Here is a 19,902-nt window from a genome sequence, read left to right as displayed (position 1 = left end):
ATGCCATTCAAGTGTGTGTGACTGTACAGAGAGCTGTCACTTGGAAGGAATTACTGAGAAGCTGTCCCTGTTTGGTTTTTTTTTACTATTACTATTATTTTTACAATACTAGACCAAGTGGCCTTAACATCGAAATTTTTCTCCTATCTATATGTAGCCTGTATATCACAAAGACATTTTGTGTAAGTGTTCCAGATCTTTCCAAGCATCCAAACTAAATGAAAAGATTATGAAATGTACTCAGTATAACCAATCTGATGGTATTGTATTACCCAACCTGCCAAGTGTCTATAGGTACAATTTGTGGCATTATAATACGATGTTTCTTTGCTATTGTCAAAAGTTTTAGGAAATTATGGCCTGTACAATAACTATATAGGAAATTCCAGAAATATTAATGCCAAATTGAGGTGGGGATTTGTACAATCAACATTCAATACAAGATTCATACTGTCGGTATCTAATTGTTCTCTTAAAAAGTGTGTTTTCACAGAACAGGAATGATAGAAACCACAGCTGTACCATCAGCACCAAACTTGTCAGTTAAGCAAGACACAATCCTCAGATTTGAGACCTATTAAAGTATTGCACATGTTCTGCCTCTCATAGGATTGATCACTGTGTTGACAGAAGTATTCTTAAGTGAAATTATTGTGCAAGCATCACCAATAAATCATTATCCCACTTTCCCACCCACAATATGTTAATTCATCTCCAGTCACAGCTGTTTTATTAATGTCTTTTATAGCTCAAAAACTACATTCAGTCAATTGATTTTGAATATATTTACCTCTTCTGAGATGTTGCAAATGACTTGGACCTTGAACAGTCACTTGCCAATAAAGGAGTTACTTATTGACAAGTTGAAAGTGCAGCTTGTTTTGTTGATACGAGCGCAACACTCCTGTAGCACAAATGGGCAAGTGAATGCTCATAATCCTTTTATTTTCCATAGTAGCAATCTGATAAAATCCAGTCTCAAAGTATCAAAATCTCATTTAGAAATTTGTTTGAATCTGAACCCAGGTAGTTACGAGTTCCTTCTAGGCGGAGCTTTGCTTAGGAAAAACCAAGATTGTATAGTCATGTCTGCAGTAGGAAAAGAAATTTGGTGTCACAGCACCACCTGGTGACCATTGCTAGAACTACTATGTTCGATGTGTATGACTTTTTGGGAACTTATCCAAGTCACCCTTCCACCGGCGGTGTAATGAATCTTATGGAAGATTCCACCACTGTGAGCTGAGTTATCTTCATGGCAGAATCATCCTCTGGGCAAACCATTGTAGAATTCTTCAGTACTTATGCTTTACAGATTTAGGAGAAAGAGGAAGATAGTAAGGCATTCATGAAAACTAATTATGGCTTGAAGAAAACAACCTCCCTTGAAGCCCACCTACCTTCATAGATAGAGGAAGACTCCTTCAGAGGGCAGTGCAAAACTCCCAAAGCCCAGAAACCAGACCTCCTGGAGAGGAGCTCACCTCTCTGTTGACTACAAGAAGTAGTAGTACGAGGCTGTCTGTATTGTGTAATGTATACTATATATGTAGTGCTGTGGTGGTTAGTGCAGGAAAGAAGTATGGGGTTTGGGGGAAAAAAAGTTACAGGCTTTATAAACAGTAACAACAGGTGTATATACAGTCTTTCAATTTTCTCATTATTTACTTGGAAGAGATTTGTGATTTGCATGCAGAATGAAATCAAGACAGTATTTGGAATAAGCATAATTTTAATTGGAACCCTGTGAGCATAATACAGCATGAGAAAATTGACTATGGTAATTCTTACAGTTTCTAGGGGCATCTGTTTACCTCATACCAATAATTCATAGAACTTCTGGGAATTAACACTGACATTTTTTATCATCTTGCAGCAAGTAAAACCCAGATTAGTCATAGTACAAAGAAGGAATCAGACACTGTAGGATCAAAAAAAAAAAGTCATACTTCAGTTTCAAAGGAGTCCAAAACTTCTCTCAAGCCAGGACATCTATCTGTATTAGAAGATGAATCTTTCCTCTTGGAAAACTTTCAAAATAATGATGGAAGTCCACAGCAAGTAAGAGATTCTAAAACATTTGGATATCAGGAAATAAAAAGGTGGGGGGGAAGGGGTATTGGTAATTCTTTTGGTATGTGTGGAGATCTGATATCCTGAGGCAAGAACAGGAATCTAAAATTAAGATTGTTTGTAGCTTCTGGATGAGGCTATGGAGAAAGGACAATGTACATATATGAATAACCAAATAACAAGGGGTCATTTTTTGTTTTCACATCAAGGTGATATATTCAGTCTTTAAATGTTCATCATTTGCGAAATTCAATTCAAGTATAGCATAATTATCAGCTAAGGGACAAACACCACTGGTAACGAGGTTAAACTTCTGATGCTTCAGTATGAGTTTTCTTTGAAATATGCTGTAAAATAAGGCTATCTTTAATAGTTTTACCAGAGAAACACCTATTGCCAGTCAGCTGAAAGCTTTAGAAACACGCACACAATAGCTGCTACTTAGCCAAGTTTCTTGGAGAGAGATGTCAAAAACTTGGAGTTTTCATGACTTTACCTAGTATTATTTGTCTGTCTTAGAAAAAATAACATTTATTTTCTAAAGTAGTTCTTGTTTCTCTGAGTCCAAGTGTTTCTCACTGTGATTTTTCCTGACAATTGAGTTCAACTGCAACAAAGTATTCCAAGAAAAAAAAAAAAAAGAGAGAAATAAATTCCTTTGACTCAGAACTGGCTTTAGAATTTGGATAACAATTTTTAAAAACAATAATTTCCTGTTCAGTGTGGACAGTGTTTAAAAGAACCCATGGACCCTGTCACCTCTACCTCAAATTAAGACATTATTGGGTGATAGTATTAGGGTTCAAAGCCCTGTAGTAGGTCTTAAAATCAAAGACAAAAGTCTTTGGTTTAGCACATGGCATACATAGGAAAGTTACATGGAAATCTAAAAGGAATGTAGTTCTTTATTGTGTAACCCAGTTTAGTTTCACGTGATAAACACATGAGCAGTTGTTTAATTTCACAGGAATTAAAATAAAATCGGTGGAATTAACACTATTTTTAAAAGCTTCTTGTGAATACTGTAACATGCCAGCTTGTAAATTAATTATATGTTTTATTTGCTGAGTTCAGTAGCTGGCCATTTACTAACTTCAGGGCTTTTGAGTACTTACTGTAGTTAAGTCTTCAGCATGTTAACATACTGCATTTTCTTTCGCAGTCTCACAAGTATATCATACAAGCATTGGTGTTGTATAATAGTTGGCCACTTACTGAGAGTCAGTCTCTGTTTGTTCAGGAACTGAAAGAAATGGAGAAAAATGAAATCAAAGGTAGGTCAATCTAAGTATGTATTTAGTCAAATGCATCATGTTACTGTTTTTTAAAAAAAAAAAAAAAGTTGTATTGCTACAAGCCAAGACCATACAACAGTTTTAGTTTGATTCACTGCTTGATTGAAATAATTACACAACAAAGCTCTTTGTTCTGTGGTTCATAGAAATGCAGTTTGATTGCATCATTCTATACCTTCAGCTCACAAATTATAAAGAAAACAGAGAATACTCTGCAAAATTTACCTGAGCTTCTTAGAGCTCAACTTTAGGTAGGGTTCTGGAACAGTTGTAGAAGTATGACTGCTTCTACAGTCAGAGACCGATGAGTAATAATATAAAAGCACAGTGCCCTGACAAAGTACATCCAAACATAGAAGTTTCTACCGAAACTAGAGAAACATGCCTGTGGATAATTTAAGAAAACGCATTCATGAGAGGGGGAAAAAAGGCCTGTTTTGAGATATGTATTACCTCTGTACTGCTAAGAGAACAATATAGACAAGAGGCAAGACTAGGAAAGGTCCTGAGTACAGGCTGTGTATTCAGGCCAGGAAGAAACAAAGAAATTACAGAAGGGACAGAAAAAACCCAACACATATCAAAAGCAGTTAGAATACTAGTCAGTATCCTAGAAATTAGATAAATGTCTCATATTTGCTTCTCCTTTTACCATTGGGGCTGTCACAGAATGATTTAGATCTTAATTACGTTAGAGGAAAATTTATCATGCTGTATCCAACAGCTCAAGAGAGGCGAAGCTGCTGCCACTCCACGTCCCCAGATCCAACCGTTAGCAAGGCTGAAGATGTAGCCCCATCAGGCACACGCACACAGAACACACATACACGCTACATATACATAGCCAGCCATACAGATCACAGATCACAGCTGGATTTAGACACCTAGTCTACCGAGTAGCTGGCCCCTGGATCCCATATGAGCTCCTGAGCTTGCAGCCCTACTCCAGCTGGTGGTGCAGACCATCACATACACACACACATGCAGCTGACTCCCCTGTTCTCTCACCCCTAGATTCCTGCAGAACCTAAAATACTACTTTCCACGATTCAGTAAATTTCCTGTATCATTAACATTAAAGTTCTATAACTCAACTGTTAAAATATGAGATAAGGAGAAATAATTTACATTATCCTTCCTCGTATATAGACACTTGCTAATACCCTTAAATTTCCTAGGAAGATTTGATCTTTATTTATTAGTGGTATTTCTCACTTTAAGAAGTAACTCTGGTTACATACTTCTTTTTAAATGTCTGGTCATATTTTGTTTTTTAATTTCTGTTACCCTGGACTGAAGTTAGATTCATCAGCAGTAATTGCTGACATATATTATTTCATTTCTTGGTTTTGAGTGCAACATTTGAGATTCTTACAGTCTTTTTTCAGCTAGCATTACAGAAGTTTGCAAAGATATATCTTGTTGATTTACTATAGTCCCTAGTCAGATTTAATAATATTTGAGGAGCTATGCCATGTAGCCTTACAGGCTTGTACACAGCTTTTTTTAGTGGTGATTTCACCTGCTTTTAATTTGTTCCATTCTTCACAATATCATATTTTCTTCCTAGATTACTCCATTTATTCTCCTTTTTTTTTTTCCCTTTAATGATCGACTGCTTGTTACAGTAGACATCCTATTACATTGTCTTACCCGAGTCATCTACGTAGTAGCAGCTTGCACTCAGCACACCGGTCATGCTACTGGTATGTGTCGTTTCATACAGCTTCCCCATGGTCTGTAAAACTGCAGGTCAAAGGAAGTAATTTAATTTCTTGAGTTTCTTCACTAGTTCTCAACTGTTATTACTGAAGCTTGTCAATGTCATGAGTATTCTCACGTTTTAGATCATGGTAGAAGCATCCTCATTCATGGCTTCCCTTCTCCATGTATACTGATGCTTTAGGTCATTTGCAGTCAATCGTACTCAAGCCACAGTCAACAATAACGAGCACTTTTCTCTTAGAATTCTCTTTAAGTGTTGTGATTTCTGTGTCCTCTCATAATTGTCGCCTTTTAAAGTAACCGAAATCCATTTCACAGTTTATATTAACTGGACGTCTCTGTACCAGGATACCAATACGTTGCCCAGGCCACCAACAGAGTTTAAAAACAACATATATCAAAAAGTTTAAACACTAACACTTACTGTATTTATTACTTAGCATTTATTTTAGGTACTGCTATTAACAGCAATATTTATCTGGAGTGCTTACTATAGGTAACTATTTTGGAAAAAACAACATTCAATCTTCAAATCTTTTTCTGATTGTGAACTAGTCTTAAAGCAATTTGAAAACTGAGCTTTCCCATTTAAAGCTGCCAGCACCAATTGTCAAACACACAATTCATATAATAGCAATGTTGATGTGTAATCAAAAAGGCACCTCTCACCATGTGATTTTTAAGAAAGCTGCAGTGACCCAGGTGGAAAATTCCTGCAACAAATTTTCACCATTTCAGGTATCCCTTTTTCATGTGAGACAACAGTGCCATCTGGAGTTACTTTTGTATTAAAGCTAATTTATCATGGGAAAAGCATATTTTGGCTTTGTATTAGCATTTACTAAAGTCTTTTTAACTAGTCTCCCTTTAAATGAAAACCAGTACTATTATACTATCGCTATAAGTATTTCTTAAGAAAATTTTTGAAGAAAGTAAGTTCTCCGGCATTCAGATGCTACGATAATTTTATATTTTGTATTTGTTGATGTTTGTTATACTTTTCTTTCTTCAAAATCCTTAATACTGCAGTTTGGCAGTACTTGTAAAAAGAACTGTGTTAGCAAAATTTATTTCATGACTAATATTTAGACATATTTATTATATATGAAATCTCATTAAATGTTTTATTAAAGAGCACATTGCACAAACAAAACATTAAAAAGGCATTAACCAGGAAAACCCAAGTATACAGAAATTAGAAAGTGCCAGATAGTTAATTATTTATACAGTCTTCATTCTTCCCTCTGTTTTTTCTTTTTTTTTTCCCTTCCATTGGGAACTGTTAATGGGGCAAGTCTTCAATGCAAAAATAGTAAAAAAAAAAAAAAAAAAGGTCAGGATCCTAATTCTTCTGTAAAAGGGTAAATATTAGCAGGTAGTCTTGCAACTGCTGATAACATTTTTAGGTGCTTAACTGTGTGAACAAAATTATTTTAAGATTTGTTTTGCAGATATGATTTTCAGCTATTGCCTTTTGGGGTTCTTCGGTTTTACTTTTACTCTAATAAGATCAGTAGGTTTTTGTGCAACTGTCACAACCCCAAGTTGAACCATCAGTGTGCGCTGAATGCTGACTGCAGTGTTTATTTTACATCTTGCCTTAAGTTGGCTCAGGAGTATTAGCTGTTGATGAGAGAATGCTGTCTGTCCAGCTGGGGGAGCAGGGAGAGACGGGGCACGCATCCTGGACAGTAGAGGTTGGTTTGAAAAGGCAAGAGAGGCAATATCCTTTGGAATATTCCTTTTTTTTTCTCCAGAGCTGGGAGTTTCCCCCATAGGTTTTCTCTTGCCCACAGGAGAATTTGCTGGCTTGTGCCAAGGACAGAATTTCATGAGATGTTTAACAGGATGTTCAGTTCTCCCTCTCTTTATCTTTTTCCCATCTTGCCTGTCTGTAGTGATTAATCGCTTGCCCGGTATTCAGTGAAAAATAGGTCACTGATACACGATGGTGCTAAAGACCTGTAGAGCTCTAAGCCATGCTCTGACCCCACCTGACTACTGCAGCCATAGTGGTGATTTTCTTCTATCCGCATGTATTTTTACCGCCACTTTAGTGTCTTGATTAACCCAACATTGGAAAGATTTTTGACATTGCTATCTGTCAAGAATCCTTCTTAGGGTCCAGTCAGAGGCAGGAAAAGCAACATCCAAAGTTCTTGGTCGTTTCTGAACCAAATCTGAAAGTCTCTTGTGGGGCAAGTAAGAGCCATTTCTGCCAACTACTTAGTAATCCCACTAAATGCTCAGAACCTATTTCAGGTACTGGGAGCATGATACCTTCTCAAGAAAACTTCAGAAGACTTCTCTGAGTTTTACCTTTGAATAAGAGATCATATCTGTAATTTGAATTTCAAAAATCAGGAGTATCTGCCTATCTTGCCTAAAAAAATACAATTGTTGTACCTCAATCTGATGTTATAAGTTTCAGATAGGAAGCATTTGATATAATTACTAACCTTGTCAGAGACAGGACATCCAACTGGATGACTACTATGGTCCCTTCTGGCATTGGACTACATGAATCTGAGTAAATAATTGAAAAGTAGTAGAGGAGCTAATTTTAAGAGTTGCTGTCAGCTGCTTGTCATCACTGTCAGTTGGTGTGCTGCCCAAGCTTTTCTTGGTACCATACATGTGCAGTAACTCCCACTGAGGGTTTGTGATGATTTATGCATAAGCTGTGAACTGGAATGGTCTTTTACTTTCTGTATCATCTCCCTGCCTTTCTTCTTATCACATCCCATACAAAGCATTTGCCTGGCTTTGGCCTTGGAAAAGCCCTGAGGAATTACTCACATGTCCTTCAAAGTTAGAGTGGGCCATATGCTATGGGGCCAAACTGTAGCCTGTGCCCCCTCCAGGTATAACTGCAGGATGATCCCCAAACCAGGGAGGCCATGCAGGAGGGAGGATACCTGGGTATATCTGGGCAGTGCAGTGTGCTGTTAGCCAGGAGAGCTCGGCTCAGTCCTGCCCTAGGTCTTCATCCCTGGAGTTAAAGCACGGTACCTCCTTTTAGCCCTGTCATTTCATAGGCTTGTTTGTTATGTACTAACTTCTCGGTGTATGCAAGAAGTCCAGAGCATCAAAGTGTTAATATTCAGAGTTGTAAAATAATTATAAAAGCCAGACAAAGTTTGTGGTATCCCACAACATAGAAAGTCTTTGTCTGATATCATTTAGCTAATGACACTGAATGTCTCTTGAGTGTTTGTATAAACAATAAATAATTTATCTTTAAAATTTAATAATTAACTGAATAATGCATGTACACCAGCCTGATTTATGGTGCTAATATGTTATGATAATGTGAAATTAATTGGAAAGCCATTTATGTAATGATATTATAACTTCAAATACTGCCATCACTATTTATTTTGTATTTACATTTCCTGCAGAGTTGCTTTAGTATCTTCAATATTTGTAGAGACCACTTTAATGTTTGCTTTCATTATTTCATGTATGCTTTGGTAGCATTGAATCAATTTAAGCTTAGCACTTTGGTGCCATTGTACATTATTTAAGTAGCATGAGGAGATAAAAATAATGCAATTCATATTTAAACACATATAATGTCTGATGTAATACACATATATATCATATAATATATATTTTTATGTGTAGTTATATGTGCATTATGTTTCTATATATTTAATATTTACGATTTTATATATCCATATAACCTCAGCCATGACACTGCAGATCTGATCCAAAGTACATTAAAGCCAGTGGAATATATTCAGTGGACTTTGGATCAAATAATGCAGCCCAGTGGTTTGTTCTCAGTGGAAAGAAATCAGAAAAGCATAGGATTAAGTGAAAGATACCTTGTTGTTATTGTCAGATTGTAAACAGTCACTCATTTCCTCTTTTTTGTAAGAGAAATCCCCTGGTTTATTGTATTGACTAAATTTAGGATTTCAACATTTGTTTTAATGTCTCAAGGGAGGGAAAGGGAGATTTCAGATTCAGATCTTCATTCTTTCTCAAAGTGTTGTGGGTTCATTCCAGGTTGTTTGAACTGACATTTTCCTTGTGCTATTAAAGCGATACACTATTACAGGCTTTATTTATTTATTTATTTGTTTATTTATTTTAACAAGGATATGACATGCAAAATGTCTTGTTAACAGCTCCCACCAACTAAGACAGTGCAGAATAAGTGTTACAAATGTCAATTCTCCATATCTGTAATTCAAACATACAGCATACATATAGCATACATGTGTACTGATAAAATAATTCATCTAAAATGTTCTCTCCTTCTGAGAAGGATAATTTTGAATTTCTTAAATATGAATCAAATCTCAAATATGTTTCTTTGTCTTAACTTCCTTGTATTTTTGGTGGGGTGTATCTTCACTTCTGCTCTTCACACTTACAAGGATATGAGACAGTGAGAAAATTGACTTTACCTACTTTGAGCTTCTCACCTGCCTGGTGCATAGCACTGACAAAGATTGCATGAGACTATAGAGAAATAAGAGTCAGACTGTGATTCTGTAGATTACAACCTTTGGACTGACCCATACACAAGGCAACAATGCAGTGACTGATGTGCAGGGACCATGGCAAACTTGCAGTTAAGCCCTGGGTAAAGTACTATTTAGGACAGATAAGGCTGTCACAATATGTCCACCTCGTAAGTCTGTTTTTAAAAGTTGTTTTGTCCCCAGATTCTTTCTTGACCCAACAATAATTGTTAGTGTAGTACTAGAAAGTGTCAACTAATTAGCTGGCTTTTCTTTTTCTTTCTGTATGGCTGTTTTGTGCTGTTATTCCACACTGGATATTATATGGGGAAATATATTTATGGATGACAATGGTATCCTCTAATTCATCATGCATCGTAACTACATCTGAATAGTATATGGGGAAAAGCATGAGGATAACAGCTTTTCCCAAATGCTCAATTATGTTGAAGAACGGAAGTCTGTAAGTATTCCTAAATCAACCAAAAAAGGAAAAGATAAAGCATCTGAGAAGACAGAAAAAGAGAAGTCCAATAAAGAAAGAGGATCACTTTCATCTGTTGTATCTCGACCTGAATCTCAGGTGAGAATAAAGCCAAAAACTGGATTTGTTGAATGTGCCATCACTGTACTGAGTATAAAGATATTTTCAAGTCTGCAGATCAGTATTACTAACACTAGTGTATCCCTTGCATTTCTCTATGCCCTGCTTTGCCACCTTTTTAGCTTTACACCTGAAAGAGATTGAACTGTACATGTAAAAGACATACATCCTGCATTTAGAGATGTAATGTGCTTTTTCTTCGTTTATTTATAAAGCAACTCCTGGTTGTTCCTTTTGTTGATCTACTTTCTGTCTCCACTGAAGGTTTATTAGACTCTGTGAATTCACCATATTCATGTCCCATTAATCTCTCATTGTAGTAGTTTTCATGGTTTCCCAGAGAGATGAAATAAGTCCCCTATTGTCAGTTCCTGTCTTGTATGTCATTAACTTGCTGACTTAAAATGACAGAAAAATTGGTACCTACTTGCCTACTTGCAAATTCTTCTCCTCTGTGGTGGGATAATCTGAGTGTTCTGTGGCTGACAGAAAGGCTACTGCCAGCCTGTATGCCCTAAAAAGAATAATTCACTTTATGGATTGCAAACAGATTAATGGAAGGCAAAGAAGAAAGTGACAGTTCCTCCTTTAATGGTATTGCTTTTGCTAAGAACTTTGCTGCCTCATGGCAGGTAGCTCAGGGGAAGGGCATCTCCATAGATTTTTTCATGAAGAAATCTCTACTAAATTGTTTTGTTGACTAAACCTGCTGCACAGCAAACTTCCCTATCATTCATATCCATGAATAGTTATACGAAGTTCCAAAATAGTGCGTTAACTTTTCTTTCAGAGCAGTTGAGATTGTTGGCCGCAGAAATGCAGTGCAGTTTCAGGCTGTGTCAGATTTCTGCCTTCAGCTCCAATCATGGAGTATGCTAGGGGTGCTGGGATGATGGTTCTTGGGAGGTCTTCAGTCTGCCGCTGAAACAGATGCAAGTTTTGTGATGAGACTGCTTGCAGATAAAGAAGATGCCCATCTTTAGTTTCAAATAAAAGCTGACCTCCTCTCTCTACTTCTAAATCTTGGGCTTAAAGCTTCTGCAGATGGTATGGTTTCCAGAAATATATGCAACACAATATCTCATTCATCAGTCAGATGGTGGAATAGTCTCCTACATTTCAGGTACCACTTGTACCCTACAGTTGTGGAGAAGCCATGTGTTAAGGTGGGTTAGAGAATTTGGGAAGTGATTAGAAAGAACCTGATGCCTCATAAGACAGAGCATGATGTATTTCTACACAAAAAGCCTATTTAAATATAATATGACTTTGAGCAAAAAAAGAGGAAGGACGGAAGGAAGGAAGGAAGGAGGGAAGGAAGGAAGGCAGGCAAAAAGCAGGGAGATAAGATAGTTGCATGGAAAAACACTACAAAATACTCTTGTTCAGACAGAGTGTATGGGACTGGGGGGAAGCATGTAAACAATACACCTCAAATTGCTTCTAGACATTGCAAAGCAATTTTCCTTTCCTTTGGCAGACACTTTCTATAGTAATGCATGTCAAAGACTATCAATATATTATGCATATCAGTCAGGAAAATTACCAGGATACAGAAATATAACTTCATCCTAAATAGTGGTACTAGATGTATACCCATGAATACATTATGATACTTCGCTTTCAGCCACCTGTTTCAGATAAAGCATACTGGACTTTACGTCTAGTTACTGAGCAAAGAGAGGCAGATGTTCTGGACATGAAGAGAGATACGGAGCGAGTAGATGAGATCAAAGCCATGAAACGAGCATGGGAGTCTGCAGAGCCAGGAAGAGCTATCAAGGTAGTATCAGACTGCAATCCTTGCAGTAATGTTTCTTCACAAGTTCCAGGAGCTGCTGTGACAGTAGAGCAGTTGCCGCAACAAGACACCTGACTTCATATGCCTGTCCTTAAAGCTTAAAGGATCAAAAGTGATTATGTGCATGAATTCTGGGTGGGAATCCAGATTATCCACTTTAGGCTCCTGTAGGTCATGGAAACTTTAGATGCTGCTTTACAAAATAGAGAAAAGCTTTTCCTCAGAAAGCCCTCTGCCTCTATACAATTACAAAGCTGCTACTTGTGACAAGTTTAGCATGGGCAGATTATAGTGAGAAATACACTGTTATAAACATGTCAAAAAGATTTTTCTTGGAGAACTGGCATCTGGCCATATCATCACTCAAATTGTCCCCTGCAGCCAGGATTCCCAAATTCATTCCAGGGTGCAGGTTACCCATTAGCCTGTACATGCTGCTCTGTACAAATTAACTGTTTTGGAGAAGAAAAACTAATTCAGATATCAGCTGCAGCTGGGCTCTTTTGACATTACGTATGCTTAAGATGGAAAAGTAATACGAGTTCTTTTCTAGCAAAGCAAAGAATTACACTGCTGACTGATTGAGAACTGGAAACATCATTACAAAAAAAAAAAAAAAGGAAAATAAAACAATAAAATGCAGTCTTTAAACTTACCTGACTATCATCCCCTATCACCACCACGACCATTGAGGGATACTCATCCAGAAACCCCAGCACAGAAACATTGTGCCTTTTTTATATTACCTTTCAGAAATGAAACTCAAACATGGGTCTTCCCAGCTACACTTTCAGATTTTCTCAGTTCTCTTCAGGGTATCCAAGGCTCACAATTTTTTCTAACACTACTTTATTAAATTCTGATCTAAGGAGAGATGCATTACTCTGCAGCTTTGATTGGCTGTGCTGAGGCTGAAAATGCAAGTGCAGCCTACTAAAGATTAGTTGGAAATGAATCCCCTTTGATGCGTAGAGTCTCTTCAGAATGCTGGTTCTATAATCATTGCCTTTTTTGATCAGAAAATCATCTGAATTACAGGTAAAGCATTGCATTTAAAAAGTCCCTTTAAGTCTGCGACATTTTTCTACAGCAGCTATCATTAAGAAAATTGAAGCAACTTCATGTAATACACTAAAAAAAGGTCTAAACTGGGGGTCTGCTACCCAGACAAAGTAGCTTCACTTCTTCCTGATCACCCTGCATCTGCCTGTTCCAGGAGTCACATACCTTCTGTCTTTGGGAATTAGGTGCTTGACTCCAGGCTGGCCTTTGGCTTCTCCATCCATTCTGGCAATCTGATCCCTTAAGAGAAAGCCAGAGAGCCAAAATCACCTTCTGAAAAGACAGACAGAAGTGGTGATGCCTGGTTCTGGCATCAAAGGTAACTGAGTCTGAAAGGCTTGCACCCATAGCTCTCATTTCTCAGAAGTCTAAACCCCCAGGCTATAGGAGCTCCTAGGGGGAAGTGATCTTTCCCTACAGAGACGCAGTAGCTGAATGTATTCTGACCATACATTCAGCTATGAGGGAACCTTGCTTTTCAGGGTGTTTTATTTGTTTTTGTTTTAAATCTGAAGATTATTTTAAACTGCCCAGAGATCAGTGATTTTCCAGTATTTCCTTGCATGATGATCTTTACTGTAAGTATTCAATGTCTCAGGATTGATTCCATGGGAACCCTAGCATCTTTTCTGATTCCAGCCCCAGGCAGAGTTGCATACTGCTCTCTGGCATTAGCTTTGTTATTGACAGCATTGTTTTCTCATTTGGGATAAGTACTAAATATAGCCAGTATGCATTGAGTGAAGTGAAACCATTCACATTGTACTGCCTACTCTTTATTTTACTGAACTACCATCTCACAAAGATTTTCTTAGGAGTTCTTATTCATATATTCAAGACATACTTGATAGAAATTAAAGATGAAATTCAAGTGCTAATGCTAATTGATTTCTCCTCCGCACAACAAATTTAAGTTCCAAAATATTACTAGAAAAATTGGATGTTTAATGTTGACAGGCTGTTACTTCAGAAAAAATATCTGTTGGAGATATGGCTTGAATATGACTCTGACATGAAATGTCGTCCTCTTATGTTCATCTTTTTTTCTCCCCAATGACTCACTAATGGTATTCCTGTAGTTAGATGTGATGTTTTCATAGATCAAACCAGTGAAATATACTTACCGGTAATATGAAGTAGCATCATATCTCACATGCACTGGACTTGAAAATTTACTGTCTTATTGAACACATATAGATTCTTACTTTTAAAAATGCTTTGGGATTTAAAGTATGCAGTAGAAGTTTTCTTATCTGGATTAAAACTTTGATCTCTAGGCTTTTCAGGAACGCATGCGGTTTATTAATAAGTGTGCTGTGAGAGATTCAGAGGAGCCCACAGCTGGGACTATGACTGCCAGTTTAATGCCTCGTTCAGAAGAAATAGGTAAAGGTATAACTTTCTGGCAAGCATGTCTTTGGTTCACTGTGGTTATCATGTTCAGGTCCTTAGAAAATACTTCTGTGTTAAGTACCGGTAGTAAATGTATAGAACAGCCCCAATAAAGATGTCTAAATGCACAATGGCATTCTTAGTCTCCATCTTCTCTACCCCCTCTTGGTTTTAATTGTTGCATTTCTTTATTTTCAGACTCAGCCTCTTAGAGGTTGTCACGTTACCCTTAGGCAAACTTTAGGCAGTCCTTCTGTACTAGAATTCTAACCCTAAATTAACCTGAATTTTTTGGAAGTTCAGTGATAAACACCTTCTCCTTCAATTCCAAGTAGAGTACTAGAGGCCATTAGTGTAGAAATATTTAAATAATTGTTTAACAGTTGAAATAGTGTGTCAGTAAGACACTAATACTTCTAATGCACATTTTTTTATGTTAATGTTCATGGAAACTGTCCATGGATGCGGCTCTGGAAGTGAAGTGTCAAAAAGTGCATACTGAGTAGCATCAGCTTCCTGGCAGCTTCCATAAGTGTCATTCAGTTTTATTCAGTGGTTACAACTTCTGTGGAGACTTATTTTTTATTCCCTGGCAATTACTGGATTCTGATGAAAATTTGAACTGTGTGCAAGGCTGTTTCTTCTTTCTTTTCTTCTAAGAATAATGCTGAGATCAGGCCTTCACAAAAAGGAAAGTATAATACCCAGTCTGATTGTGACAATATCTGGTCATGGCTCATGTGCATGGAACGAGAACCTGTGACCAGTAGGTAACTTGTTAAGTCTCATCAAATTTCACAAACATTTTTAGCACATCCAGACAAAGAAAGAAGGAAGTGTTGAAAAAATCACAACGCAGCTCAGCCCAGTGGCCTGTTTCATATCAGCTACATTGTTGTATTGTGAGCATGCTACATTAAAGCATAACATGGTTACTATCCATGTGGTTAAAAAAATGACAATTTTAAGTTGTCATGGGACTTTTTTTCTTTAGACTGGTATTTCCTAAACTAAATCTCTGCCCAAAAGGGAATATATATTTTTTAAACTACAGCAAGGACTGAACAATCAGATTTTTATTGATTTTTTTTTAATAAAAGAATGTGATTCCTTGCTGATTATAAGTTGTTCTTATATTCTTTAGGCACTTTAAATTAAATGTTCTTCCTTAGATTTGCAAACCTTCATGAGTACTATACTATGGATTTAGCTAAAATACATATATTAATTTCAGTCTAGCATATGTGAGTTTTTTGCACCATCTTTGATTCTATCATGAGCGTTGGAAATAAAAAGACAGAAATATTATATCCTCTCCTACCCATATTCTCATTTAATAATGTATTCTGCTGAGCTAAAAGAAGAAAACTATGTAAGAATTTAGATGGAGCCTCCTAGCATAACTGAATAACCAGTTTAATCTGTTCTATTGTAGATTCTCCTTCCACAGGAAAGAAAGCATCTCAAGCAACTATTGACTCAAGCTTACAAATGCAGCAAAAAAAGTGGGAGCCTATAGACCTTAATCCTTACATGAGGTAAAATGCAGCAAGAACAACAAAGTCCCAGTTAAACACCAAAATGAAAAGAATGGCTAAAGATTTTCATATAGAGAAAGTAGTAAATGAAATATATTTTATGCATTTGTATCATATCTGTAACTGGATGCAGCATAATAGATATGAATTTAGACTTTATCCTTCACATGTCATTGAAGTAAGCTACAATTCTGCAACACACTTGTTAAAGTTGCTGTGAAAATCCTGGTCCATGTTTTTGTCTGTCCTTCGTGTTGTGTAAACAAAATCACTCAGTAGTGATGGCAGAAGAGTAGACGGCATCAAGATACAGTTTTCCTGGCATGAATGTGTTTTAAAATCTGTTCTTTCCTTCATCTATTTATAATTCGTGTCCTTTCCTTACCATAATACATATCAAAGGAGCTGAACCTCTGTATTGCATGTAATGAGAATGTGATACAAAAATTTGAAGAAAATCCATGTGCAGGCAAATAAGTTTATTTCAGTGGTCATCTTGAAAGAAGCATATATGAAATTTGTCAGGATGTGATGCTAGCTTCAAATAACATTTAATAAATGCTGTTCTATTAATAATAGTTAATAGCTGAAATAATTTTATTCATCATATTATTTATTCAAAACTATATTATGTGTTGATATGAACCTATCTAGCTGATACACATGCACCTGCATGTTTGCTCAGCTGCAGCTAGAACCCAGTTCATGCTTAAGTCCATTTCTATTTGTGTGGCATTTATGCAGCTCACTGATTTTCAGAAGACCTTAGAACATGCTGAAAAAATTGCCCAATTTAATTTTAAATTGAAAGGGAAAGTGGTGGTATATTGACGTGAATAATATTTAAACAGTAGAAAATATGGCAAAATCTCTTCCACGGGCTTAAGTCTTGTAAGCAGTTCATTTTATTCAACTCCTTGACTTTTACACTAGTCAGTTAAGTCAACTTATAAAAAGATATTATCCACTTAGCTGCCATTATGCCAGCGGAAAAACAAAACAAACCAAAACCAGGCAAATCTACATTTGTCTCAATGCTGAATTATAATATCAAAAACTTCTGGAAAAATGATATTTCTTGCAAATTAAAAATAAGTGTTACATGTAGGACTTTTGGAAATGCTCAAAGATGAGCATGATTTTACAAATATTTTTGAAATAGATGCTCTAGTGTAAGAAGACCTGGCTTCAGCAATGTACTTTCTCATCAGTGTAATATATAAGCAGAGAAGTGACTCCTTAACCATATCTAACCATACAGTGGTGACAATGCAGTATAGAAGCCAAATATATGCATATAGGTGTTAAGCAAAATATACACCACCCAAAACAGTATTTGAAATGAGATAAATATCTTTGTATTTCCTTCAGGAAAACAAGGTCTGAGTCTGTGCTAAGAAATGAGTCTATCATTCAACAGCAAGAGATACGTAAAGTGGAAAAAATCAACCATTTTAGGGAACTTCGAGATTTGGCTTTGCAAGAAAGAGAAAAAGAACAAAATGACAGAGCTTTATTGAAGCAAAATATAATGGAAATGTATGAGAATCTGCAGGTAGGTTTTCAAGATAACTTTCCAGTAACTATTACTGCGATATCCACCACTGGTATGAATATCTTGATCAATCATTCTCAGGACTTTTGTATTGAGTACCAATAATTAGAAATAGTGAACAAGCTTGAAATTTTGCTTGGGTAAAGGTTAAAACTAAAGGTCCTAGGGAAAAAAAATAGTACTACACAACATCCTTAATATATTTTTAGTACTTTCTTGATACAGCTCTTTGCAAAAGCACTATTTTAAGACTACCACCATAAAAGGATAGTTATAAGTGAGAATAAATTGAGCATTTGACATACATGACCAGATGTATTTTAGATAAAGTATCTCTGGCTTGGCTGGTTTTTTTGGCAATAGAATTGTATAGGGCTTTTTGGAAACTAATAAAGAACAAGATAATTTACATATGAGGGCCAGTTGCTCCTAACATGTCTTACAGCAAAGTTAGAGAACACAGTTTTCCTGGAATATGCATGATGCCAGCAAACAAAAAAATTGAATTATTAATCTGTAAAAAACTATGTGTATAAATAATAAATGTGGTAGTATTAGTGGAAGATCCATTGTTAGGATTAACTCAGCCAGTGCATTTGCACATGAAATTGATACAAATATTTTAATAAAATCAGTTTAACCATTGAGCATCAACAGGAACAAAATGTTTGTTACACAGTGATGATAGAATAACCACTAGCAATCAGCTGGTGACTATTCAGAGCTCTTAAAAGTGGGTAAGAAACAATAAAAATAATTCTACATCAAAACAACCAGTTTACAAACATCACTTGAAAACACCTCCTTAGCAAGTTCCCACACAGCCTGATTTATATTACTTAACTACAAGTCTGCAAGGGGCCGTATTTCTCCACCGGTGACTGATTGATCCTAATAAGAACACGTCTGTGTTTTCAGATGTTGCTGTGATTTTGAATGCCTAATGTATCACATATTAGAACGGCAAATTTTTATTAAGAGTAGTTCCTCAGCTCTTTCTATAAAGTATGTCCCTTAAAGACACTTCACAGTATGAATTTAATATGAGAGTTACTTGTCAATATGCATACTGTGCTGATTAGCACTTTTACAGTTTTCTCGTCTGTAGGCCACAGATAACTATATGAAAGTATCCAGGTATCCCCATTTTCCAGGGTGGAAATGTAAAGGAAAAAGTTTTCAGAAGTGTCCAAGTCCCACTTGCCCTAAGTCTTCTTGAAGGTCAATGTGATTTAGGCTCCTTTAGTCTCTGAAAAGACTAGATTTCCTAGGCCATTTTGGCATTTCTGAAAAATAGGTTTTGAGGGACTTGTTTAACACAACAAAGCAAGCCAGTAACTGAAAAGGGACTAGACCCGGATGGGTAACTAGTCTGTTGCCCTATCCTCCTTTCAGACAATTAGCTTATTATGTTGGTAATTTAAAAAAAAAAAAATCCTGAAGTTTCTCTTTTTCTTCATGGTAACAAGATTGACAGCTGTGTCACTGTGACAAATCAATAAAAACACATGTAAAGAGACAAGGAGAGATGCTCTCCCTGTACTTACAGAGTCACAATGTGAAACATAACAGGAAGGATGCAGTTCCTTGTGATGAAATCAAGATTAATGTGTTGGGCGGGTATTGCTGTTTGCTTTTGGCTAGGCATCCTTAGATGAGACCCGAGGCAGAGTTCACAGCATTCGGGAAGCATACAGAAATAAGCTGCTAGAGGCTGAGCGCATGAAACAAGAAGAGCTGGCAGCTCAAGAGGCAGCCCTGAGAGCAGAGCAAGACAAGAAAAGCCCAAAAAAGAGAAAAAGTTTAGTGAAAAAAAAGTAGTTGCTAGCACTACTGAATTACATTTAAGAGTTTGGGAAAGAAAGTTTATACGCAAACAAGAGAAAGAACGTTATTTTCCAGTATTTTTGTCAACTATATCACATTTTATCTCTTTGCCTGGTGCTAGTGAAAAAAATGATCTAGTATTCTTATTTTTAACAAAGTGCATGGTATTTTGCTTCTCATAAAGGTACTCCCTACTATTAAAGTTTGTATGTTTTACTGGAACAAAATTTTGCAATAAAAATTCTTATTCCATTCAGATTCTTCTCCTAAAATCGCAGTGTCTTTGTCTTCTTTTTCCAAACAAATCAGAACCAGTCAAAAATTAATCAGTAACCTATCAGTTTTGAAGTCATTTAACTTGGCAGAAACATGAGCTCCTTAAGTGGATGACAATTTTTGGAGTTTATAAGAATTAAATAGTGGCATACTGCACTTTTCATATGCAGGCATTGGAAGGCTTCCCAAAGCCTGGTTCAGTAGGTGTTCACAAACTTTCTGTGTACTGTAGCATTTTTTTGCTTTCATCATTCTCTTAAGTGGTTTTGAATCTTCACA

General features: G+C 36.4%; 1 protein-coding gene across 1 annotated transcript in view; it reads left to right on the top strand.

Annotated features, from left to right (window-relative positions):
• Positions 1 to 19,341, top strand: part of ADGB (androglobin) — a 106,784-nt gene extending 87,443 nt beyond the window's left edge. The window contains exons 28-35 of the mRNA XM_065632031.1: positions 1,877 to 2,061; positions 3,236 to 3,347; positions 9,964 to 10,151; positions 11,800 to 11,955; positions 14,313 to 14,427; positions 15,863 to 15,965; positions 17,337 to 17,520; positions 19,165 to 19,341. Coding sequence (XP_065488103.1) covers positions 1,877 to 2,061; positions 3,236 to 3,347; positions 9,964 to 10,151; positions 11,800 to 11,955; positions 14,313 to 14,427; positions 15,863 to 15,965; positions 17,337 to 17,520; positions 19,165 to 19,341 — 1,220 coding nt within the window. The remainder of the gene's footprint in view (positions 1 to 1,876; positions 2,062 to 3,235; positions 3,348 to 9,963; positions 10,152 to 11,799; positions 11,956 to 14,312; positions 14,428 to 15,862; positions 15,966 to 17,336; positions 17,521 to 19,164) is intronic.
• Positions 19,342 to 19,902: the final 561 nt, after the last annotated feature.

The sequence above is a fragment of the Caloenas nicobarica genome, chromosome 3 (genome assembly GCF_036013445.1).
Source record: "Caloenas nicobarica isolate bCalNic1 chromosome 3, bCalNic1.hap1, whole genome shotgun sequence".
In the NCBI taxonomy this organism is placed as follows: Eukaryota; Metazoa; Chordata; class Aves; order Columbiformes; family Columbidae; genus Caloenas; species Caloenas nicobarica.
This window is presented reverse-complemented; position numbering and strand designations above follow the sequence as displayed.